The 22,159-nt window shown below is 45.1% G+C and overlaps 1 protein-coding gene across 2 annotated transcripts in view; it reads right to left on the bottom strand.

The window, feature by feature from the left end:
* The window catches only part of lancl2 (LanC lantibiotic synthetase component C-like 2 (bacterial)), a 35,825-nt gene extending 20,599 nt beyond the window's left edge, over positions 1–15,226 (bottom strand). The window contains exons 1-5 of one of the 2 annotated variants that reach the window (XM_041967768.1): positions 15,033–15,226; positions 14,189–14,393; positions 2,622–2,739; positions 1,757–1,964; positions 269–416 (exon numbers count right to left, since the gene is read on the bottom strand). In XM_041967768.1, the coding sequence (XP_041823702.1) occupies positions 269–416; positions 1,757–1,964; positions 2,622–2,739; positions 14,189–14,353 (639 nt within the window). In that variant the 5' untranslated portion in view covers positions 14,354–14,393; positions 15,033–15,226. Of the gene's footprint in view, positions 1–268; positions 417–1,756; positions 1,965–2,621; positions 2,740–14,188 lie in introns of both variants that reach the window. The other variant, XM_041967770.1, reaches the window with a different exon arrangement.
* Positions 15,227–22,159: the final 6,933 nt, after the last annotated feature.

Below are 22,159 nucleotides of genomic sequence, written 5' to 3'. Positions count from 1 at the left end.
ATTGGGTTGATGATGAAGTAAATCACTGTAGATTTTCTGTTTCTGAGACTAAGGGGCCGTCTTGCATTGACTGCCATCTTAGAGTCACTCTGATGTTCGGATCAGCTGGTTACGAGCAGTGTTAGCAGCAATAAAAACAGATTTACCAAGTTAACCAAACCTTCCACAGAGATCTGTGTCCAGTTTTTAACCGGTGGTTTGATCTCAACCACCACCATGTAGCTGGAGGATGAGTTCGAAGCAGCAGCTTGGTGGGGGGGTTTCACACCTTTGTAATCGTGGTCTCATCCACAATATCAGCTGCGATCTCTTTGTTGATGTAAAGCAGAGCGTACAGGTATCCAGCCCGGCCGTACAGCAACTCATCTGGCATCTCAGCATCCGGACTCAGAACTGAGCGCTGCAGCTGGAGAAGCCTGAAGCAGAAAACACACATGCATCATTTTTCTTTATTCACAATTAACATAAGAAGATGCACACTAAAAAACATGAGCATCAGACATGATGTTTCTCAGCGGTCAGATTGGGAGGTAAAATGATGTAAAATGAATGTATGAATAGATGTAGCAGCATAAAGGTCGACCAGAAGACGAAAGCAGAATTTATTACTAACAGAACTTTGTAGAAATAACACACAGACCAACAGTGACCAAACCTTTTCTCATCTCATCGTTCTCTCAAGTCTTGGCTTTCAGGAGAAAAAATATGTTATTGAAACAAACACACAACAGAAACTATTTCCATGTTTCCACTTTTTCCTCATTTCCAGTTATTCCTGCTACTATTTACCTGCTATCCTCACTAAACCAACTCCAGCTCAGCTGCTTTGTGGCGCCACCGTGCATCAGAAACGTCTTCTTGGCTTTATTACAGCGCCTTGACTACAACTGTACCAAATTACCTGAGAACAGAACAAAGCTCATAGACTATGAAGGTTTTAGTGTGGATAGAAACAGGCGGATTCTATATTTGGCCACTGATACCCAAAATGTGCCAGTGTGCCACATAGGTATTTTACTTGTTGGAAGGGAATCTGGCTACAGAATACTCTCTAACGCACTCGTCACCGTGAGTCAGAGATCTTATATGGTGGAGATACCTAATGGATGAAGTCTCGTTCAAGTGTAGGATATCGTTTGAAAGCTCGCGAGATGTAGAATGTCAACAAACTTTATTTACACTCCTAAGGCCCGCGAGAAATCAACAAGATGGCCGTGAATGGTAGCGTTTGAAAGGCTGGCGCATGATGCATTTTTACTACTATGGACGAGTACGCTGTGAACCTTGGTGGAGGAATTTGGTTGATTGACTGAGCTTGACCAAAAACATGTAAGGAAATAAAATATATTGCTTTAGGTGAGAATAGTTTTGGGGTTTGGTGACGTGCTGTGTGGTAAATCTGCAATCTGATGAGCGAAGGTTGGCTTTGTGTTTGTTTTGAGACTGGCGTGAGGTGGTCGACAAATGTAAGATGATGCTTGATATCATCTGAAAGCGCAGCTTTTCTAGTTTCATAGGATACCCACCATGTTGGGGGTGGAGCGAACGGATCAGGTGTTCTATTACATTTACTTTTAGGTGTTGCTCTTGTGATGGCGTCGTTATTTGCTGCAAAAGTTGTTATAAAAAATTGTTGACTAAATGCACCTAGAGGGCGGATTTAGTGGTGTTCTTGTTTGAAACCAGGCACAGGCGCCCTCAAACCCGAAGGAGGAGAAGCTACAGGAAAATGCTGGTGTGGTTCAGGAGCACCCACCTGGACACGCAGTCCATGCTTTCTGCAGCGTTGTTCAGCTTGTGATGGACGACGGCAGCGACAGCCAGAGGCCCTGCGTCACCGCACAGGAAAGTCACTTTGCGGCCGTTTAAGCACCGCATGGCTCGCTTGACATAGTCCAGCGCCCTCTGCAGGTGGGAGGCCTCGTGGGTGACCCAATGCAGCTGAAGGTACAGCAAGGCAATACCTGGAGTGAGAGAGGAGTACGTGATAAATCCCTCCTAGTCACTGAGATGCAGGGACTAAAGGACTGGTAAGCAAGAACTTTTATATAGTTCTCTAGGCCACAAGAACAAAATGGCGTTATTTTGTTCTGGTGGCCTGTGAATGGGGACATCAGCAGTTTGTTCTCTATGCATCAGCCGAGCAGAACTTTCTTCTCGTGGGATTCCAAGAAGTACTGGTTGGTCGGATATTTGAGATGGGCGTGGTTAGTGTGGAAAAGAACGAAGTGGAAAGGCTTCCACATTTTCCTTCATACGAGGCTGAACTGTGGTTTTTATGTAAATGTATACAACACACGGGATTTAAAGACACGGACAACGACGCGTGCACAGCCCCGCCCCACCACGGACCAAGTCTCTGGTTAAATATTAAATTACCCGGTCAGCTGTTCATTACATAAAAAAGCACAGACATCCCTCTGAAGTTAAACCGCCCTGTTGTGGATGAAGCTTCTCGTGAGTATGAATCGACTGGACCAATACAAACTTCGTCCATGTTCTTGAGGCTTCTAAAACAAGAACAAAGGTCTCGCGGAGTGTGTAACAAGGTTAACACTAGAGCAGCATGGCTGATACGGGTGTAATCCTAGACAGTCCACGCTGAGGCTCAGCTGACCAACCTGTCCACCCAGTGTAGGTGGAGAAGTCGTGGGGGTCGGCAGTCTTCAGCCCCTCCTCCATCTGCTGGAGCAGGTCTTTCATCTTGCTTTGGACTTTTTTCTGGAAAGCTGCACTAACCTGAGGAGAAAAAGATAATATTAAAAATCTCGTTATACAATATGGATGTGTTACGGTAGCATTGAGGATTTGGTGATTTCAGAGTTGCAGGACTTTTACTTTTCCTTTGACTGTTCAACCCTTACAGCAAGGTTTCCGGCCATCGACTACCCCTGCCTTACATTTCACACCTGGCTGAAATCAATGGCTAATTAGCAGGTAGGAAGTAAGAAAACATCTAAAACATGCAGGTACTGGAGGACAGGAACAGAGAAACACCGCTTTAAAGGTCTACGATTAGGCCGATGTATAAGGTCATCTACAGCAGAGCTTCCAACCTACTTTCCTTGGTGACCCCCTTCATGCAGCTACTAAAACGCCATGGCTCCTTGCCCCAGCCCATGCTGAAACCATGCTGGTTTTATGCTTTCAAAAGTGAGATTTTAATTATAAATGAAGCATTCTGGCTGGGTGCTGTCCTTCCATAGAGCCAAAGTTAAATTAACAACATAGAGGAGACCTGACGCTGCTTCTGGCTGGTCACACCTGGCTTACAGTCAGCCTTTTAATGCAGACAATGTAGACAAAAACATTTAAAAAGCTTATCTTTTAAAATTTTTCATTTAGTTTAAATAGTAGATCATCTGAACTACTTTTTCTATTGTTTAATTTAGTGCTGGGCACGTTAGCGCGTTAATCGCGCGTTAACGCAACGCTTAATTACGCAACGCTTAATTAACGGCATTAATTTTTTTAATCCCACGATAATTCTTTTTTTTTTTTTTTTTTTTTTTGCTGGGCTGGCTTTGATGACAGAAACATGGCGTCCATGTCTCTCTTCCCTGCTGCAGCGGTGCGTCTGACGTGATCGGGAGAGAGCGGGTTTATTAAAATAAAGAGATGTTTTCTGTCTGGAACAGGAAGAAGAAAAAAAGAACCGACGTTTCTCTTTGTCAAAATACATGCAGATGGACAGAACATCGTAATTTTTGGACGGGAAACTTTCTGACTTTTACTAACATGAAGCATAAATCGGGTCTTCTTCTGCCTCTGGTTCGGTGAATCTTGGTCATATTAAGATGAAACTTCCAGCTGTGGAATCTGTGAGATGTGAACTTTCAGTAGAGGAGTCGTTTGTTCGTGTTCATGCCGTGGGGTGGACACGGGGAGACATCATTTGTGTTTACATATTTTTGGACTTTCTGTGGCTGCTCTTTAAATAATTTGTTGTCTTAACTGTGTTTGTTGGTGATAGAAATGGTTTTACTGAGCTGGTAGCTGAGATTCTGGACTTTCTGTGGATACCACACGTTTATAGTTACATCTACAGACCTGACGCTACACCCGGAAACGAGATGTTAACCCCTTAACTCCCGGTAGCGGAGGCTGCAGGTGCAGAGGTGAAGCTAAACAGTCAAGCTAAGAATGAAAGTTTAGAGAAATTATATCCAGAAACCTGGATAATGAAGCAGTGAAGGTGCATGGATGGAAGTTATTGTGCATATTGTGAATATTTCTCTCTCCTCACCATCTAGAAGCTGTGAGATTCTCATCCTGCTTTCTGTCTGTTCACCTGATGCTGATATTCATCACATATTGTTCCTTCTGTGTTTAGAAGGAAGCAGCTTCACAGCTTTAAATTCATCCTGCTGACTTTTTACCTTTTAGTTAGTAAATCCTGAACATTTCATCCTCCTTTCTCATAAATATTTGATTTTATAAATATATATGAAGAAATATTTTATCTGAAAATTACTGCTAAACCTGTTTATGTGTTTAGTGCAGGGGTCTGCAGCCTTTCCAATCCAAAGAGCCATTTTTCCCTCAGCCAGCTAAATAAAACTACTTTAGAGACGCAAATGTTACCAGACTTTTCAAAAAGGCCAGTTAATATATATTTTTAATAAAGAGCCACCATAGGATGTTTGTTATTTTTGAAGAACCACATTTTTATTTCCATTTTTAAGGTTTTAAAATAAAGAAAAACATAAAACCTTTACATAAAAAAAAAAGAGGATAGACAGACTTTCTGCTAAGGAATGTAGATATTTGTGGAAAATGATGTAAAAGAAAGGAAAAAACGTCCATGGTTTCCAACCTAATGACAAGAAAGATAGATTTAAAAAAAATATTTTAGCCATGTATTTAGAGGCATTGTGGAAGGTCCAGAGAGACACTTGCAGCTCCAGAGTTGCACTTTGGAGACCCCTGATGTCGTGTTTGTAAACCAAAACTTACTGCATTTTCTTTTTATAGCGGTAGGCCTTTTTTTAAAGGAAAGAGACATTTTGGGCATAACGATGCGATTAATCGCAGCATGTCATGTGATTAATCGCGTTTAAAAATTTTAATCGTTGCCCAGCACTAGTTTAATTATATTGTTGAGAAGATATGGACGCTGATGTAAACAGGTCCACTAACGAGTTCTTTTTTAGTGTTTTTGCAGCACAGTGCGCAACAGTCTGTTAGACTTCTCTTTAAAATAATGCATTTACACTGTGAATGTCTCTTCTTATATTTATTAATATATTTTTGTTGGATTTTTGGATTGTGTTGTTGTTTTGTGATGTTCTGTCTTTGATTAAAAGAATAAAATTCTCCCCTCTATAGTTTCAAAAATAGTACAGGGGTAGATGTTCAAACAAAAATCCATGCTGCTATAATGCCCGATCCACATTCACAGCGAGGCGTAATCCAAAGTTTGAATGATGGAGCTAAACACACCCCGCATATGAAGAGGAAAGGTCCAGCAGAGTGTCTGGACTGGCCTCCATCTCCACCGGGTCCCAGAGCTACCACAGGAGCATGGAAAGAGATCACACTCAGCTCATCCATGCACCTGAAGCTAAATGACTGCAGCGCCTTGCACTCTGGGCCAGCGGCTTCCCAGGCTGTCAACACTGGAACGGCTACTACCACACCTCCAACAGGTAAGGTAGCCTGTCTCATATGCTTGCTCCAAGTTACCAAGATGGCCAGGGACTGGGACAGTGTTTGAGGCGTTCATCATGGCGCAATGCAAGCATGCCACAGCAGCGATAAAACAAGGCAGCCAGATCAGATGGAAAAGTAAAGGCTTCTCGTTGGCAGAAAATTTAAGCTGCACTTTTGTTGAAGAGCATTTGTTGCCGGCATTTATAGGCTGATGACCCGATATGATGGTAGTCCCTTACTTTACAACACCGTAGCATGTAAAACATTAGCAGCTAATGCTACGACCGTGGTCTTCGACATTAGCAGCTAACACTAGTACCGCGGTCTCCCACATTAGCAGCTAATGCTATGGCAGCGGTCTCCCACATTAGCAGCTAACGCTACGACCGCAGTCTCCTACATTTGCAGCTAACGCTACGACCGCAGTCTCCCACATTAGCAGCTAACTCTACGACCGAGGTCTCCCACATTAGCAGCTAACGCTACGACCGCAGTCTCCCACATTAGCAGCTAACGCTACGACCGCGGTCTCCCACATTAGCAGCTAACGCTACGACCGCGGTCTCCCACATTAGCAGCTAACTCTACGACCGAGGTCTCCCACATTAGCAGCTAACGCTACGACCGAAGTCTCACACATTTGCAGCTAACGCTACAACCGCGGTCTCTGACATTAGCAGCTAACTCTACGACCGAGGTGTCCCACATTAGCAGCTAACGCTACGACCGCAGTCTCCCACATTAGCAGATAAAGCTATGACCGCGGTCTCCCACCATCAGTGATCATTTAAGTATTTAATTAACCATTACAGCTGTAAGGATGATAGTAAAATGCTTCATCACGATTAAATATATCAATTATAATGATTATCTGTTAATGTCACCTTTTCCTTCAAGGATTCATTAAGTTGATTAGAAGTGGTGGACTTCTTGTACCGAGGGAACATTTTATGAAAGCAGATTGCACCATGATATGGAAAATATTGATGTGAAGCACATCTGCCAACAGATGTCTTCATCTCACACAATCCCAGAGATCGCTGAGCAAAACAGTCCTGTATTAAGTTTAGTGAAAAGACCGGACCTTAATATCAGTCACTGAATAGAATATTTGCATTATAAACATCTACTGCTTCAGATTTTCTATCGAGTTATATAATCCTGCAAAGAAACATCTATCATCTATCAGTAGGACACTGGTCATCCAGGGGCTCTGGGACTACTTTTATCTGTTATTTATTGACGGGATGGGGGTCGGTGACATTAGAAACAGACTTATTTATTGACGGATGGGGGTCGGTGACATTAGAAATGGTCTGTTATTTATTGAACGATGGGGTCGGTGACATTATAAACCGACTTATTGATTGATGGATGGGGGTCGGTGACATTAGAAACAGACTTATTTATTGACGGATGGGGGTCGGTGACATTAGAAATGGACTGTTATTTATTGAACGATGGGTCGGTGACATTATAAACCGACTTATTGATTGATGGATGGGGGTTGGTGACATTAGAAAGAGACTTATTTATTGACGGATGGGGGGTCTGGTGACATTTTAGTATCAATAGGTCAAGTTTACCTCCATGACAACTGGGAGGGGGTGGAATTTTTTCTAACTCATCCGTTTGGATGTTATTAACCTTGAAATTCGGCATAATTAGGGGCATGATCTTTTGATTGGCAGGCATCCAATACTCATGGCAAGAAGGGAGAGTGCAGCATAACCATCGTTGTTAGGCGGCTAACTGCGTGCCTTAGCTTTAGCCCACCTACCTCCGTTACTCCCGGCTGGGTAATAATCGAATTTTCATTACGATTTGGTTTTTTAACGATCATAAAAATGAAATGATCTGATTATTTTTGTCCTTCGCAGTTTCCTCTTGTGCCGCTTTCAGTTGCAAATCGTGCGCCACTGGCATTGCAGCACTCTGGTGCAGACTCCTCCCACAAGCCGACTGCTTTAGCAGCGGGAGTTTGCAAGCACCTTGCCAGTTAAGGGCTTGACACATGGGAGGCAATGTCTCTCCTTCTCCATCATTATCTATGAAACTTGAGCGATGAGCCGAAAATCGCTGCCCTCCTCCAGCCAGCGGGACTACATGTGCGCATATGAAATGTTCGCGCTCGTTCACGCAGACATGCCCACGGGAGAGAGCAACGCGACAGAAGAAAATAGAAAAATGTTTCAATTTTTGTGAGTTGCGACTAAATAATCCACCAGCTCCCCACAGACACAGAGAGAAAAACGTTATAAACAGAACTGTTTTCTCACCAAAGACAAGAGCTGAGTTAACACAGAGAACAACCTGGATTTTACAACCTCATCCAACACTTTAGACAAACGGCATCGCTGCCATCTTGTTACCATGTTAGTGGAGTGTCTCTCCTGCCCATATGATGAGTGTGTTGAGGGTGTTGTGAGGAACGTGGCTACAGTCCTCTGTTTCACCACGCTACTGACCTGCAGTCAAGCCGAACATGTATATAAATGTCACGCTACATTTTACTGATGCGGATTTCAACGTGAAAATGAAATTGTCTAAAGACACATTTTTCCAGATCCACTATCAATCTGGTCAGACCACGTGACCTAACTAGCCGACACGCCCCCCGCACCATGTGGTTGCATCGCGGATATAAACAAGCAACACAACGAGCAGTATCTTAGTTAGTAGCACATTTTAAAACCGTTTACCTCAGTCACCAGTATGATTAAAAAGAATGATGAGAGGATGCCGTACAGAGACAAGCTTATCAAGGAGACCGGGATTGGTTTTTGGCCAAATTGTCAACATCTAATAACATAGCTCCTTACAACCTCACAGCTAAGGAATGTAGCTTCGATGCTACATTACTACCTCCAACCTCATCGCTGCACATAAGCTACCTCGTTTATGGTATCAGTGTTTAAATGTATAAACAGTTCAGAAACGACAAATCTCTGGAAGCTCACGAAAGTTTCAGGAATGTCTGGGTGCAGATCTGTTCACACTTCCACCGCAGGACTGACAACAGTCTCACTGCAAAGGTAAGCTCACCTGCTGCTAGTGAAGGTATGATGCTGGTTAGGGTTACTTTACTGGTTTTGTCTGATTTCTTTACTTATTTAAACTTTGAGAATAAATGATTCATGTGCATTACAATGTTCCTAAAGAAACTTCATATTAATATTACGTAAGAAAAAGTTGAAATGCTCTAATAATCCGACCACATATTCATACAACATAATTACTGAAGCTAACACGTCAGTCTGGCATCAGCCTGTAAACCAGAAACTGTAATAATATAAACGTCCTTAAAATGAAGCTAAATAAAGCAAACGGGTGTAAACAGTTGTTGTTTGTCTGCCAGTGTGTCTACAGGTCCTCCCAGCACCTGACTGGCTCTCCATTGAAGCTCTGGTCATCATGGAGGTCTACAGCCTGCAGCAGATGAAAAGACTTCTGGATCTGATTCACGAAGGTCTACAGCCTGCAGCAGATAAAGAAGACTTCTGGATCTGCTTCATGGAGGTCTACAGCCTGCAGCAGATGAAGAAGTCTTCTAGATCTGCTTCATGGAGGTCTACGGCCTGCAGCAGATAATGAAGACTTCTGGATCTGCTTCATGGAGGTCTACGGCCTGCAGCAGATGAAGAAGTCTTCTGGATCTGCTTCATGGAGGTCTACGGCCTGCAGCAGATAAAGAAGACTTCTGGATCTGCATCATGGAGGTCTACGGGCTGCAGCAGATAAAGAAGACTTCTGGATCTGCATCACGGAGGTCTACAGCCTGCAACAGATAAGAAGACTTCTGGATCTGCTTCACGGAGGTCTACGGCCTGCAGCAGTAAAGAAGACTTCTGGATATGCTTCACGAAGGTCTACGGCCTGCAGCAGATAAAGAAGACTTCTGGATCTGCTTCACGGAGGTCTACGGCCTGCAGCAGATAAAGAAGACTTCTGGATCTGCTTCACGGAGGTCTACGGCCTGCAGCAGATAAAGAAGACTTCTGGATCTGCTTCATGGAGGTCTACGGCCTGCAGCAGATAAAGAAGACTTCTGGACCTGCTTCATGGAGGTCTACAGCCTGCAGCAGATAAAGAAGACTTCTGGATCTGTTTCATGGAGGTCTACAGCCTGCAGCAGATAACGAAGACTTCTGGATCTGCTTCATGGAGGTCTACGGCCTGCAGCAGATAAAGAAGACTTCTGGATCTGCTTAATGGAGGTCTACGGCCTGCAGCAGATAAAGAAGACTTCTGGACCTGCTTCATGGAGGTCTACAGCCTGCAGCAGATAAAGAAGACTTCTGGATCTGCTTCATGGAGGTCTACGGCCTGCAGCAGGTAAAGAAGACTTCTGGATCTGCTTCATGGAGGTCTACGGCCTGCAGCAGAGTAAAGAAGACTTCTGGATCTGCTTCATGGAGGTCTACGGCCTGCAGCAGATAAAGAAGACTTCTGGATCTGCTTCATGGAGGTCTACGGCCTGCAGCAGATAAAGAAGACTTCTGGACCTGCTTCATGGAGGTCTACAGCCTGCAGCAGTAAAGAAGACTTCTGGATCTGCTTCATGGAGGTCTACAGCCTGCAGCAGATAAGAAGACTTCTGGACTGCTTCATGGAGGTCTACGGCCTGCAGCAGGTAAAGAAGACTTCTGGATCTGCTTCATGGAGGTCTACGGCCTGCAGCAGGTAAAGAAGACTTCTGGATCTGCTTCATGGAGGTCTACAGCCTGCAGCAGGTAAAGAAGACTTCTGGATCTGCTCTCATTGGTCCTCTTGGTGACTCATTTAAACATAGTTTGCAGTTTTTACCACAATTGCTCGTTATATTGTTTGTGTTGAAATTTCCATCAAACATGTAAAATTCTTTCTCACATTACATGAAGATATTTTGACACAACTTCAGTGTTTTATTATCACGTGTTCATTTTCTGTATTTTATTTTATTGAAGTTTTATCTGTTTAACGTTGTGCTGCTGCTGTTTATTCTGAGAATTTCAATAAAAACTTTTATGAAAAAGTAAAACTGTCCAGCTTTCCTATCTGGTTAACAATCATGTTTCTATTCAGTGTTTATCTCCACCAGATTTTTAATGTAATTAAATTTATGTAATTTTCCTTAAACTGACGCTGGTTATTTATGTTCTTAAGAGCAACGAAGAGTCAAAAAGACTTTAAAAAATACCTTTAAACACTTTATTATTCATGTTTAAATCATGGACAAAAACAAAAAAGCTCATTTTTGCTGCACAAATATATAAAAAAAAACTTCCAACTGTCTGACTGTACACACACATCATCTTCATCATCTTCATCATGTGTCTCGTCCTCTGATCAGCTGATCTCCTCTTCTCCAGCCTCTCTGGTCTGTATCTGAAGCTTTCTCTCCAGCATCAGGAGTCCTCTTCATGGTCTGTAGATCTCCAGGGTCTGCATCCTGGTGTCCTCTTCATGGTCTGTAGATCTCCAGGGTCTGCATCCTGGTGGACTTCATGGTCTGTAGATCTCCAGGGTCTGCATCCTGGTGGACTTCATGGTCTGTAGATCTCCAGGGTCTGCATCCTGGTGGACTTCATGGTCTGTAGATCTCCAGGGTCTGCATCCTGGTGTCTCTTCATGGTCTGTAGATCTCCAGGGTCTGCATCCTGGTGTCCTCTTCATGGTCTGTAGATCTCCAGGGTCTGCATCCTGGTCCTCTTCATGGTCTGTAGATCTCCAGGGTCTGCATCCTGGTGGACTCTCATGGTCTGTAGACTCCAGGGTCTGCATCCTGGTGGACTTCATGGTCTGTAGATCTCCAGGGTCTGCATCCTGGTGTCTCTTCATGGTCTGTAGATCTCCAGGGTCTGCATCCTGGTGTCTCTCATGGTCTGTAGATCTCCAGGGTCTGCATCCTGGTGGACTTCATGGTCTGTAGATCTCCAGGGTCTGCATCCTGGTGTCTCTTCATGGTCTGTAGATCTCCAGGGTCTGCATCCTGGTGGACTCTTCATGGTCTGTAGATCTCCAGGGTCTGCATCCTGGTGTCTCTCATGGTCTGTAGACTCCAGGGTCTGCATCCTGGTGTCCATGGTCTGTAGATCTCCAGGGTCTGCATCCTGGTGTCTCTCATGGTCTGTAGATCTCCAGGGTCTGCATCCTGGTGGACTTCATGGTCTGTAGATCTCCAGGGTCTGCATCCTGTGTCTCTTCATGGTCTGTAGACCTCCAGGGTCTGCATCCTGGTCCTCTCATGGTCTGTAGATCTCCAGGGTCTGCATCCTGGTGGACTCATGGTCTGTAGATCTCCAGGGTCTGCATCCTGGTGTCCTTTCATGGTCTGTAGATCTCCAGGGTCTGCATCCTGGTGTCTCTTCATGGTCTGTAGATCCTCCAGGGTCTGCATCCTGGTGTCTCTTCATGGTCTGTAGATCTCCAGGGTCTGCATCCTGGTGTCTCTTCATGGTCTGTAGATCTCCAGGGTCTGCATCCTGGTGGACTTCATGGTCTGTAGATCTCCAGGGTCTGCATCCTGGTGGACTTCATGGTCTGTAGATCTCCAGGGTCTGCATCCTGGTGGACTTCATGGTCTGTAGATCTCCAGGGTCTGCATCCTGGTGGACTTCATGGTCTGTAGATCTCCAGGGTCTGCATCCTGGTGTCCTCTTCATGGTCTGTAGATCTCCAGGGTCTGCATCCTGGTGGACTTCATGGTCTGTAGATCTCCAGGGTCTGCATCCTGGTGGACTCCGTCTCTGCTGCTGCAGCGTCTCTTTCCTCAGCTGATCGTCTTCTTCGTCCTGCAGACCTGCAGCGTTTGTGGGTGGAACTGATGTGTCCTAGAAGCAGGGATGGTGTCCAGTCTGAGCCTCCATCATTTCTTAAGCTGTTGACCTGCAACCACGTTAGTTATTAAAAACTAGTTAACACTGGATGCTTCCATTAGTTCCACAATCTGAACCACATCATCCAACCAGTTAACATCCATCAGGTCTCAGAGAACTCTTGGTATTTCCCTGCATCTTTAAAATAATTCTCTCTGTTATGTTTTTATAAAAAGATGATTAAATAAAATAAACTCTGATCAAACACAAACAGATGAACTCATTTCTATTTCCCTCCATCTTTGTCTCTAGTTTAGAAGTGAAGCCAGTGTGAATACAGCGACTTTAAAAAGCCAAATAAAGTATATTAATTAACATTTCTTACACAATAAAAACAACAGTAAAAACTCTCCTACTTGCCTTTATGAAAATGCCGACAGCAAACAGCAAGAAGGGAGAGGGTGGTGAAAATGATCCGTCTCACCGCTGCGACCAGGCCATCCAACGCCTCTGTTACATCCTCAACCTGCTGTCCACAGCCTCGTTTACAAGGGGACACCGAACAAATCTAACGTCATGTCTACTTTTCTACCTTTTTTATCGTGTGGCTTAGTGTGGCGGTCTTTCACAAAACACGAGACTCCCATTTTATCAAAGATTATAACGCAGCAAAGACGATGCACAGTCCTTTACGAGGATGCAACCAACATGGCGATCGTCCCACAATGCACTGCGGCTATACTGAGTGTGACGTCAGCTGACACAGACAGATTACCACAGACAACGCTTCAAAAGTCACAACAACACCCCCCTCTCTTTCTAATCATGTTAAATAATCGAGATCTCAATTTCAATCAAAATAATCGTGATTATCTTTTTTCCGATAATCGAGCAGCCCGACTGGTTAGCTACCGTTAACTACCGTTAGCTCGGTTAGCTACCGTTAGCTACCATTAGCTCGGTTAGCTACCGTTAGCTACCGTTAACTACCATTAGCTCGGTTAGCTACCGTTAGCTCCCGTTAGCTCGGTTAGCTCTTAGCTACTGGCAGCACGGAGTTTGATGGGTGTCAATCATCCACCCCCACCTTCACAGCCCCCTTCTCAGCTCCACCTATTTGCCCATTTTTGGATTTTCCACCCAATGACCTCTTCAGAAACCTACAGGTGATGTCATGGAGGCTCCTCCATCTTTTATATACAGTCTATGGATTTCACCTGTAATGAACAGCTGACCAGGTATTTTCATTTTAAAGGAGAAAGTCTGTCCATGGCAGGCGGGTCTGAGCAGAGGTGTCTTTTTTTCACGTGTTTTCTTCATTTTTATACTTTCTCACCACCTCGATCAGCTGTTAATTTAGACCCCAAAAAGGCCAAAAGCCAGTCCGGTACACAGATGTAGAGAAATTATTGTTGATGTGAAATTCTTATTATCCCTTCTTTTTTGTAGCCGAGTTGGTTCCTGTTTTACTTTGAAGCTTCTGTTGGTACTTTGAAGAGCTCTTTGTAAACCTTTTCTAACATGTTACTCCAGAGTATTTTCTGAATAAAGTGAGTCTCGTATCTTGTGCGACCAAATCTCACTCCAGGGATTACTGAAAAGTTGGCAGCCCTGGAAAAACCTGAGCAGACAAAAAAGCGGTGTCAGGTGTTTGCAGCTAGGCTAAGCTAGCTTTTGTTTCTGTTAGCATGCAGGCACCTAGTTCTACATCAAACAGAAATAAAAATAAAAAATCCCACCTTTCCGTCGGCATTGAACGGCTCATTGACTTGCACGTCTGCTCCGGCGTCCGCGGTGAGGACGCCCTGGTCCCAGTCCGGGTAGGGGTTGGAGAAGGAGCGCTCCTCCATCTCTGCCTCTGTAGCTGAGATCAACTTTAGTCTCTTTGACATGTTATCTCCCATCGCTACGGCGGCTCGGCAGGGATAAAAGTCCTCAGACACACTGTAGGGCCAGTTCACGGGAAAAAGCGAAAGCGTTTCAGAGAAATGTCATTTGTGGGCTTTTCACCAAGCCCAGCATGGGAACAATGACTTCACTGCAAATGAATGTCGCAGTGCAGAAAGAGCCGCATTCATCGGAGCTGGTTCTCATTATCATTAGAAAACAACAAGCAGTCGTAAAAAAACAACAACAAAGCAGAATATCTGAATATAACCACGGATTCGTTTTAGATTAAAAGAGCAGTTTTCCCATATTTACAATTTACACGCGGCTAAGAAAACTTATTCTGGGTTGTAATTTTAATTTTATCACATGAAATGTGGTTCTCTACAAACACGGAGCAAGATGTTACAAAGCAGAATGATAACATGAATAAAATGAGGAGCGGAACAAAGTTTTTTTAAATAAATGACGGACTAAATGAAGTTTGAAGGGAAAACGTCGCTGTTTGCCTGTTCCAGCGTGAATGAACTAACAGCTGTTCGTTCATGAGATTAAAAAGAAGGATGCTGTGGTAGAAAACATGAAGCTGGAGTCAGAACAATGAGATGCGGATCGGTACTGTCCAGAGGAGGGAGACATGTCCGCAGCCTCAGCCCCACTGCAGGTGATGACAGGTGGAGCCGGGATGGCGCTTACCAGCACGCGCTCCGCTCAGCAGTCCGTCCCTGGTGGGTCCTGGTCGGTGTTGGTCAGCCTCCCGCAGCCTCTCTCTGCATCCCAGCGTCCAGCTCTCCTTCCTGCAGCCGAGCGGATCGGGATATCACCTCCGCCCCGCTCGAGACAAACACGCCGGTGTTGTTTAGGCTACAGGGTGCAGGGCGCGTCTCGACCACCTGACCCAGCCCAGCTGAGTCCCCGCTGTCCGGGCAAAGCAGCTGACTGGCGACAGATGGTGGATTAGACAATACAGCAGAACCCTCCCTGAGCCATCCATCCTCCTGCCTCCTCTCCCTGCTGCTATTATACCTGAAATGCAGATCTTTTAGCACAAAAGTTAAATTAATTCTGAAATGAAACCAACATGTTTAGTTTCTTCAGACTTCAGTGCAGCAGAATCAGCTGTTTTTATAGCCCATGTCTCACCATTTAAAAGGGAATAAACGTACTTATTTAAAGCATCGTTACAATCAAACAAGTTTTTAAAGGATTTCTGGTCCCTAGTGGCCTTTGTTTGTCAGTAGCTTGAAAGGAAAGGGGGGTCAGAGAGAACGGGCCCAGGCTGGGACTCGAACCTGGACCGGCCTCCATAGGTAGAGTGGGGTACACACCACCCCACAAAGATTATGTGATACACTAAGTGGTTTTATTAAAGACCAGAAATAATCCAAACAAGTTCTTCCTCACTGTTTTTGCTAAGTTTCCAAACTCAGATTTTTTTAGAGTGGGAGCATGAATGAGGAGGAAAACTTGCCAGCCGATTCTGCTCCTCACAATCTGTGATTTGTTCCATTCAACACAACTACACGTATTCACTGTTACCCTCCTCACCACCCGACTGGAAACTGCTGTAGCTGCTCTGACTGGGAGGCGATGAGCTGGTGACTCCAGTTCCTGTCCAGGAGCTTTCCCAGTAGATCTACAAGCAGAGGTGGCTCCGGGTGAATTTCATTATTTCAGACAGTTGTTTTGCAGGTTTGTCAGCACACATCTCACATTTTTTAGTTTATGTAGGAGTTCATATGTGGTGTTTGATGATTATTTATCTTAGAAATCTGTAGACAAAAACTTACTGTCCACATTACCAGGATGGACCCACTTCCTCCAGAACGTCTCTAAAAGGATGGTAAACACCTTGATAATGTACTTGAACTTGGTTGTACTACAACAACCTGAAAACGTAGGAAGTTTCTTTGTTTATTATGCTGTGATTTTACTGGTCCGGCCCAGCTGAGATGAAATTGTGCTGAATGTGGCCGTGAATGCCTCTGTGGGGTCTGTGGACACATACTATCTCCACAGACCAAACATGGACCGTTGCAGACATGAGAAGATAATAAAATACATAAAGTGGACCCAAAACACAGAGCCTGAAGGTGTTCAAGAAAGGATTCTAACTCAGACTGTTAAAAATGAATACCTGTATTCATACTTAGTTGCTGCTGTAATTCTGACATGCACAGGAATCGTTTCGTTTCTTAGAGCTGACTGTCTTATTTTGAAATGCTTTATTTTGAAGTACCAGAAGTGACTGTCTTGACGGAAAAGAAAAAAAACCTTGATGTTTATGATGTCGGTGAAGAAATGTGTTTGTTCTTATTAACTTCAAGTTGAAGTAAAAGGTTAAAAAGATCAGCTTGATCTTGATCAAACATCGTCAAGGACCCATTCCACCCTAACTACCACCTGTTCAACCTGCTGCCCTCTGGTAGGCGCTACAGAGCTCACAAAGCCCGTACAAACAGACTCAGGGACAGTTTTTTTCCCCAGAGCCATCAGTGCCCTGAACTCCCATGAACAAACCAAACAATAAGGAGAACACACCCAACAATACGAAACATCACACACGTGTGAAATAGACTGCAACAAGTGTCACACCACTGTGAAACTCAAACCGCGTTGTGCAATATAAGTACTCTAAGTGCAATACATTCAATTGTAAATATATGTATATATCTGCTTTTTAGTACTTACCATATTTATATTTACTTTAAGTATTTTATTTCTATTTATTTCCTCCCTTGCCCTCATTTTTAACATTTTTGAATATTCTTTTTATTTGATGCAAACACCATAAAGAGTAGCACCCCCTAATCTCATTGTATGCTCTGGTTTACAATGACAATAAAGGCTTTCTGATTCTGATTCTGATTCTGATCTATGAAGCTCCGGTTACGTAACATGTCCTCTCCACCCCAGCCGGTTCAGGCTGATGGCTGCCTCCCTGAATCGGCTTCTGGTTCCGGTTTTTCCTTATTGTTAAAAGGGAGCTTTTCTTTCCACGGTCGCCCCTTGCATTTCCCTTAACGAGGCTGGAATTGATTTGTCTGTAAAGCCCTGAGACGATGTTGTTGTGAAGCGGCGCTTTACAAATGAAGCTGGATTGAATGTAGAGTCTGTTTCTGACACACACACACACGGTGCAGAATGCTGACGTGCACGTCTGTGTGCGCAGCAGGTACATCCAGCAGGTGATACGACCGCCACTCCTGATTTGTCTGAAAAATAAAGCCAATGTAAAATCCTGCATTCTAACTATCAGCCAGCAGAGGGCGACTCTGGATCTTTCTTCCATCCTAATAAACACTTTTCTGAAGTTTCTGGTGAAAATTTGGCCTCAAAGTGAAATGAATTTTAGAACTGGTTTACAGCCAGTTCAGTTAAAACTGAACCAGATAACAGATACACTAAGAAATCGCAGTGGGCTGGATATGAAGGTTTAACTCCTCCAGGGTCCATAGACTTTCAGACAGTTTGTTTTAACGAACCATTTCCTGACTTGTGCTTAGAAATAAAGTAAAAACTGGATATCGATCAACTAGATGTGATGTCATTTAATCAGAAGTGTGAGAAGTAGCTCAACCCGGAAGTTCTCTGCTCATACGCTGGGTTGACTTCACATCCAGACTTCACATCTGATCACAAGGCGAAAGATCAACAGCAAACATTTCAACAAACTGAAAAAAGGAGAATAAATATGAGGAGACACATCTGGTCCTGGTCTGGACCAGTTCGATGGTGGGTAATGAAGACAGCCCTCAGTGGGGCATCGGTCTCTGAATATCAGCATCTGACCCTCCACAACCCGCCCGAGATGCGAGTAAGTCTGAGATAAACTAGGGTGAGATATAAGCTACTCAGCTCTTTCCGTCCCGTCACATCAAAAAGAGAAAGTTTGGGACCCAGAACCACCACCTGAGGGAACAATGATAGCAGATGGTACCAATCTCCTGAGCTTTCTGAACTAAAGTCTCTCCAACTCTGTTCAGATTCTCCTCATTAGGGGTGGTCTTTGCAGGGATAATGTTCATGTTGATCTATGAGCTACAGATTCATCCTGGAAGTGACTGTTCTTCAGGCAGGCCAGAAACTTCCATCTGTGGTGTGTGCCATCTTCATTTATTCTTCCCCAGTAACACCTCCTTCAGGCTACGAACGTTCGGCTCTGAACCTCAGATTCAAACCAAACGCATCCAGCAGCTTGTTGTCAAGTTTTGCACAGTGACCTTTTAATTTAAGTCAGGTGAGCTTGGATGTGGCATGCCTGTAGTGAAATGCAGGAGAGGCCAAAAAACTTCACGACAAAAGCCGCAGGACTCAAATGGTTCAGAAAAGGAAGTTATTTGATCTTCTGCAGAACATTTCAAGACAGGCTGTGCATTACCTGCATGTTTCTCATCAACTGCGATAGGTCACATGACACACCAGCTGCTTTGACAGGAAATGTTTGTGTAATACTGATTTTACAAAGTGAATCCAGCACGCTGAGCGTAACAGTCTCCTTTTCTTTCCCCGTAAACATCATACGATACAACCATCAGGCTGGTTCACTGAAGCCTCAAACACATGTCTGTTGCCATGATAAATCATTTGTCTTTCATGTGTCTCAGGGACACCAATGCTCCATTGGGCAGATGGGATCATTGACAGGAGGTTGTCATGGTTACGGTTTCACGTGCTGGTCCTCTTTATGAGTGTTTGCTGCTCCATTGGATCAACATCACAGTCCACAGTGAAACATTCAGTCCAGCTTCTTCCAGCGCAACGCACCGGAAGAAATGAAAGCAACATGTAAAAGAAAAACCGCTGACTGAGATCGACGTTTGCAGCTTTTTGTTTGTAAGGCTTCAGATGCTGGAAGCACCTGAGTTTAGCTTGGACCATTAGCGGCACTCGGAAAGAGGATTTTCATACATGTTATTATAGCGGCTGAGACATTTCCCTCACCTTCAACAGGTGTCGTGTAAACAGTAGAAGGTGCTGGAAGCTGTGAAGTTCCAAAAGAACATAAACTGGGATGTTCATGTCTTCCTTTCAGTACTGACTCAGAGCTCCTCCTTTACCAGACCTTTAGGAGTTCCTGTCTGAATCTGAGTATCTGAGCCCTGTTATCCTCCAGTCTGCTTTCCAGCCTGCAGCTCTGGACAGGATTCCTGTAAGGATCTCATCATTTCCTCTTCAAGTCATTCATTTTTTTCTTACTTCTGTTCTCTCAGCTGCCAGAACCAGACGCTGCTTTCTAGACACGCAGGCCTGATTTTTGATGAAATCTTGATTGTCAAGTCCTAAGCTTTCTCATCTGCTGAGCCATTTCAGAACTGGTGTTACGGGAGCCTGAAAATCCAACTTTTTAAACTTATGATTTAATAAATAAATAAATAAAATACACACACACACACACACACACACAATTCTTCAAGAAACGCATTTGCACACACTTGATCATTTCAGACTGAGAGGGGGGTGGATAGGCCAGTCGTATCACTCCAATTTTAAGAGTAAGTCGAGGGGAACGACTATCCTAGTTAACAAAAATGTCCCATTCACGATGAGTAAAACGGAGGCAGACTCTTCAGGCAGGTTTATTATTGTCACGTGTAGATTATATGAAACTCCAGTTATTTTAGCACCTAATTGGAATGACATTTTCTTTTACTAATTTCTTCTCTCGTTTGCCAGATATGGACACACATTCACGTATATTGGCAGGGGATTTTAATTGCTCTTTTTGTCCACTCTGGACCGTAGTTTATCCAGCTCAATGCCTTTATCATTTTTTTTTTTTTTTTTAACTTGTCCTGTCCAGCATCATAGCAGCAAAATGATAATCTGGTTGCTGTATCGTGCTGAACAATTTGCTCTGCCAAGGGGAGGCCTATGGGTAAGGCTCCTCTTGATAATGTGATTAATTTATTTATTTATTTACTTTGAATCACGGAATCTATGTAATCTTGCTGGACCTGACCGGAGGGGACAAAAAAGATGGAAAATAGCAAAAAGAGCAAAAGGGAAAGAAGAAAGGAGACAAAAAGATCACAGACAGAAGGAAACGACCCTTCAATCCACACCATCACCAGACAACAAACTGTTACACCTGTACATGAACACACCAGAAAATTTCCTACAACTTTTACAAAAGCAGAAACACACACACAGAAAAAACAGGGCTGCTAGTCATTAAGAGTTTTTAAATAATAACCAAATCAAAAAGACATAACAGCGACCAGATACTAACTCACAGGAAAAATAAAAAAAAGAATTATAGCTTAGTATTAAAACCCACTGGACAACTCAGTGACTGTGTCAGCATGCAGAGCATGAGAAAGGAGTGATCAGTGATGAAGAGTGGTGAGTGAGATCATGCAAATGCGACCACGCCTCCACGGAGGTCAGAGGCAGACCAGGGCCAGAGACCCGGGCCCCAGCAGCAGACCCGAGCACCAACCCAAGCCACCCCACCACGAAGACGACTCCAGCCCCACCCGAAGGGCGGCAGAGGAGAGCCCCAGCAAGAGCCCCCCACGGTCCCGGGGCACAGGTCCCAGTGGGCCAAGATCAGCAGCCGCCAGCCCTGCCAGGGACCGGCCACCCAGGGCAGCCCAAGCGAGGGCCCCAGGGCCCCAGGAGCCCAGAGGCAGAGGGCCCGCAACATGCCTAGGACCAGGCCCCCCCAGACAGCCACCGGCGTAGGCCAGCACACACCCCGATGTTCCAGCCGCACACCCGGGAACCAGGGTGCATCGACCCCCTCCCCCACCCCCACCTACTCAATCTGCACCCCATATAACCCCACACTCACACCCTCCCCTGTGCCGTACCCACAAACTCTCACCATCACACAGTCACGTCACACATAACCCACCCACCATGCCCCGTGGGGACACCCCAGGCAGACCACCCCTTGACCCAGCACCCACAGAGCCAGCACCCACCAGCGCAGCCCCACCCCGGGGCAACCACCTCCCCCCGCTCGCCACACCACAGGGGAACAGGGGTGTGAGAGGTCCCCAATACCCTCTCCCTCCCCTCCTGACTGTTTATGTAGTGTGTGTTGTGTGCAATTAGGGGCAGTGACGCAATGAGCCGGGAGCCGCCCGACATGCACCGCATGCCATGCCCCCCAGGTGTTGTTTGTGTGTTGTGTTTCTTGTGTTTTGGTGTCTGGTGCAATTAAAACTGAGAGGCGAGTTGCCAGGGTGCATCCAAGGAGACCACTGAATGGCCCCTCCCTCCACCCCGCATGGCTCCACGCCTCCCAACTCCCTACGTGTGTGTGTGTGTGAGACAGAGAGAGCGGGAAGTAAGAGGGGTCCGGGGATGTACGTCCAGAGGGAAGCAAACTTCCCTCTGGATGATGAGCCTAGTGGCATTAGGCACCCCTGCTCCCCAGGAGGCCCCCCAGGGCAAGACAGGCCAGGAGAGGCCGCCCCCCACGACCGGGCCATTCAGGGACCACAGCCAGTGAGCCATCACCACCCAGAAAGTACCCACCCTCCACACCCTAACGGGGAATGAGAGGATGGGGACAGCGGCAGACCCACGGCCCACCACCCCAGGCCCGCCCAGGTCCCCCCCACAAGTGCACTTAACCCCGTCCAACCACACACAGAAACACATGCACACACCTATTTCCTTGCACACTCCCGCTCATCCTAACATATATGCCTCCTCAGCCCCACCCACACAATATAAACACTCACACAGCATACAACCCTCCCACTCTCACTCCCCAGAACACCCCCACTCATCCAACACATGCATATGCACGCACACAAACATACCCCACACCCACACAAACATCATCCAAAGTATAGACACACACACAA

The sequence above is a fragment of the Melanotaenia boesemani genome, chromosome 18 (genome assembly GCF_017639745.1).
Source record: "Melanotaenia boesemani isolate fMelBoe1 chromosome 18, fMelBoe1.pri, whole genome shotgun sequence".
NCBI lineage: Eukaryota > Metazoa > Chordata > Actinopteri > Atheriniformes > Melanotaeniidae > Melanotaenia > Melanotaenia boesemani.
The sequence above is the reverse complement of the archived record's forward strand: the minus strand, read 5'-3'. Positions and strand labels throughout refer to the sequence as shown.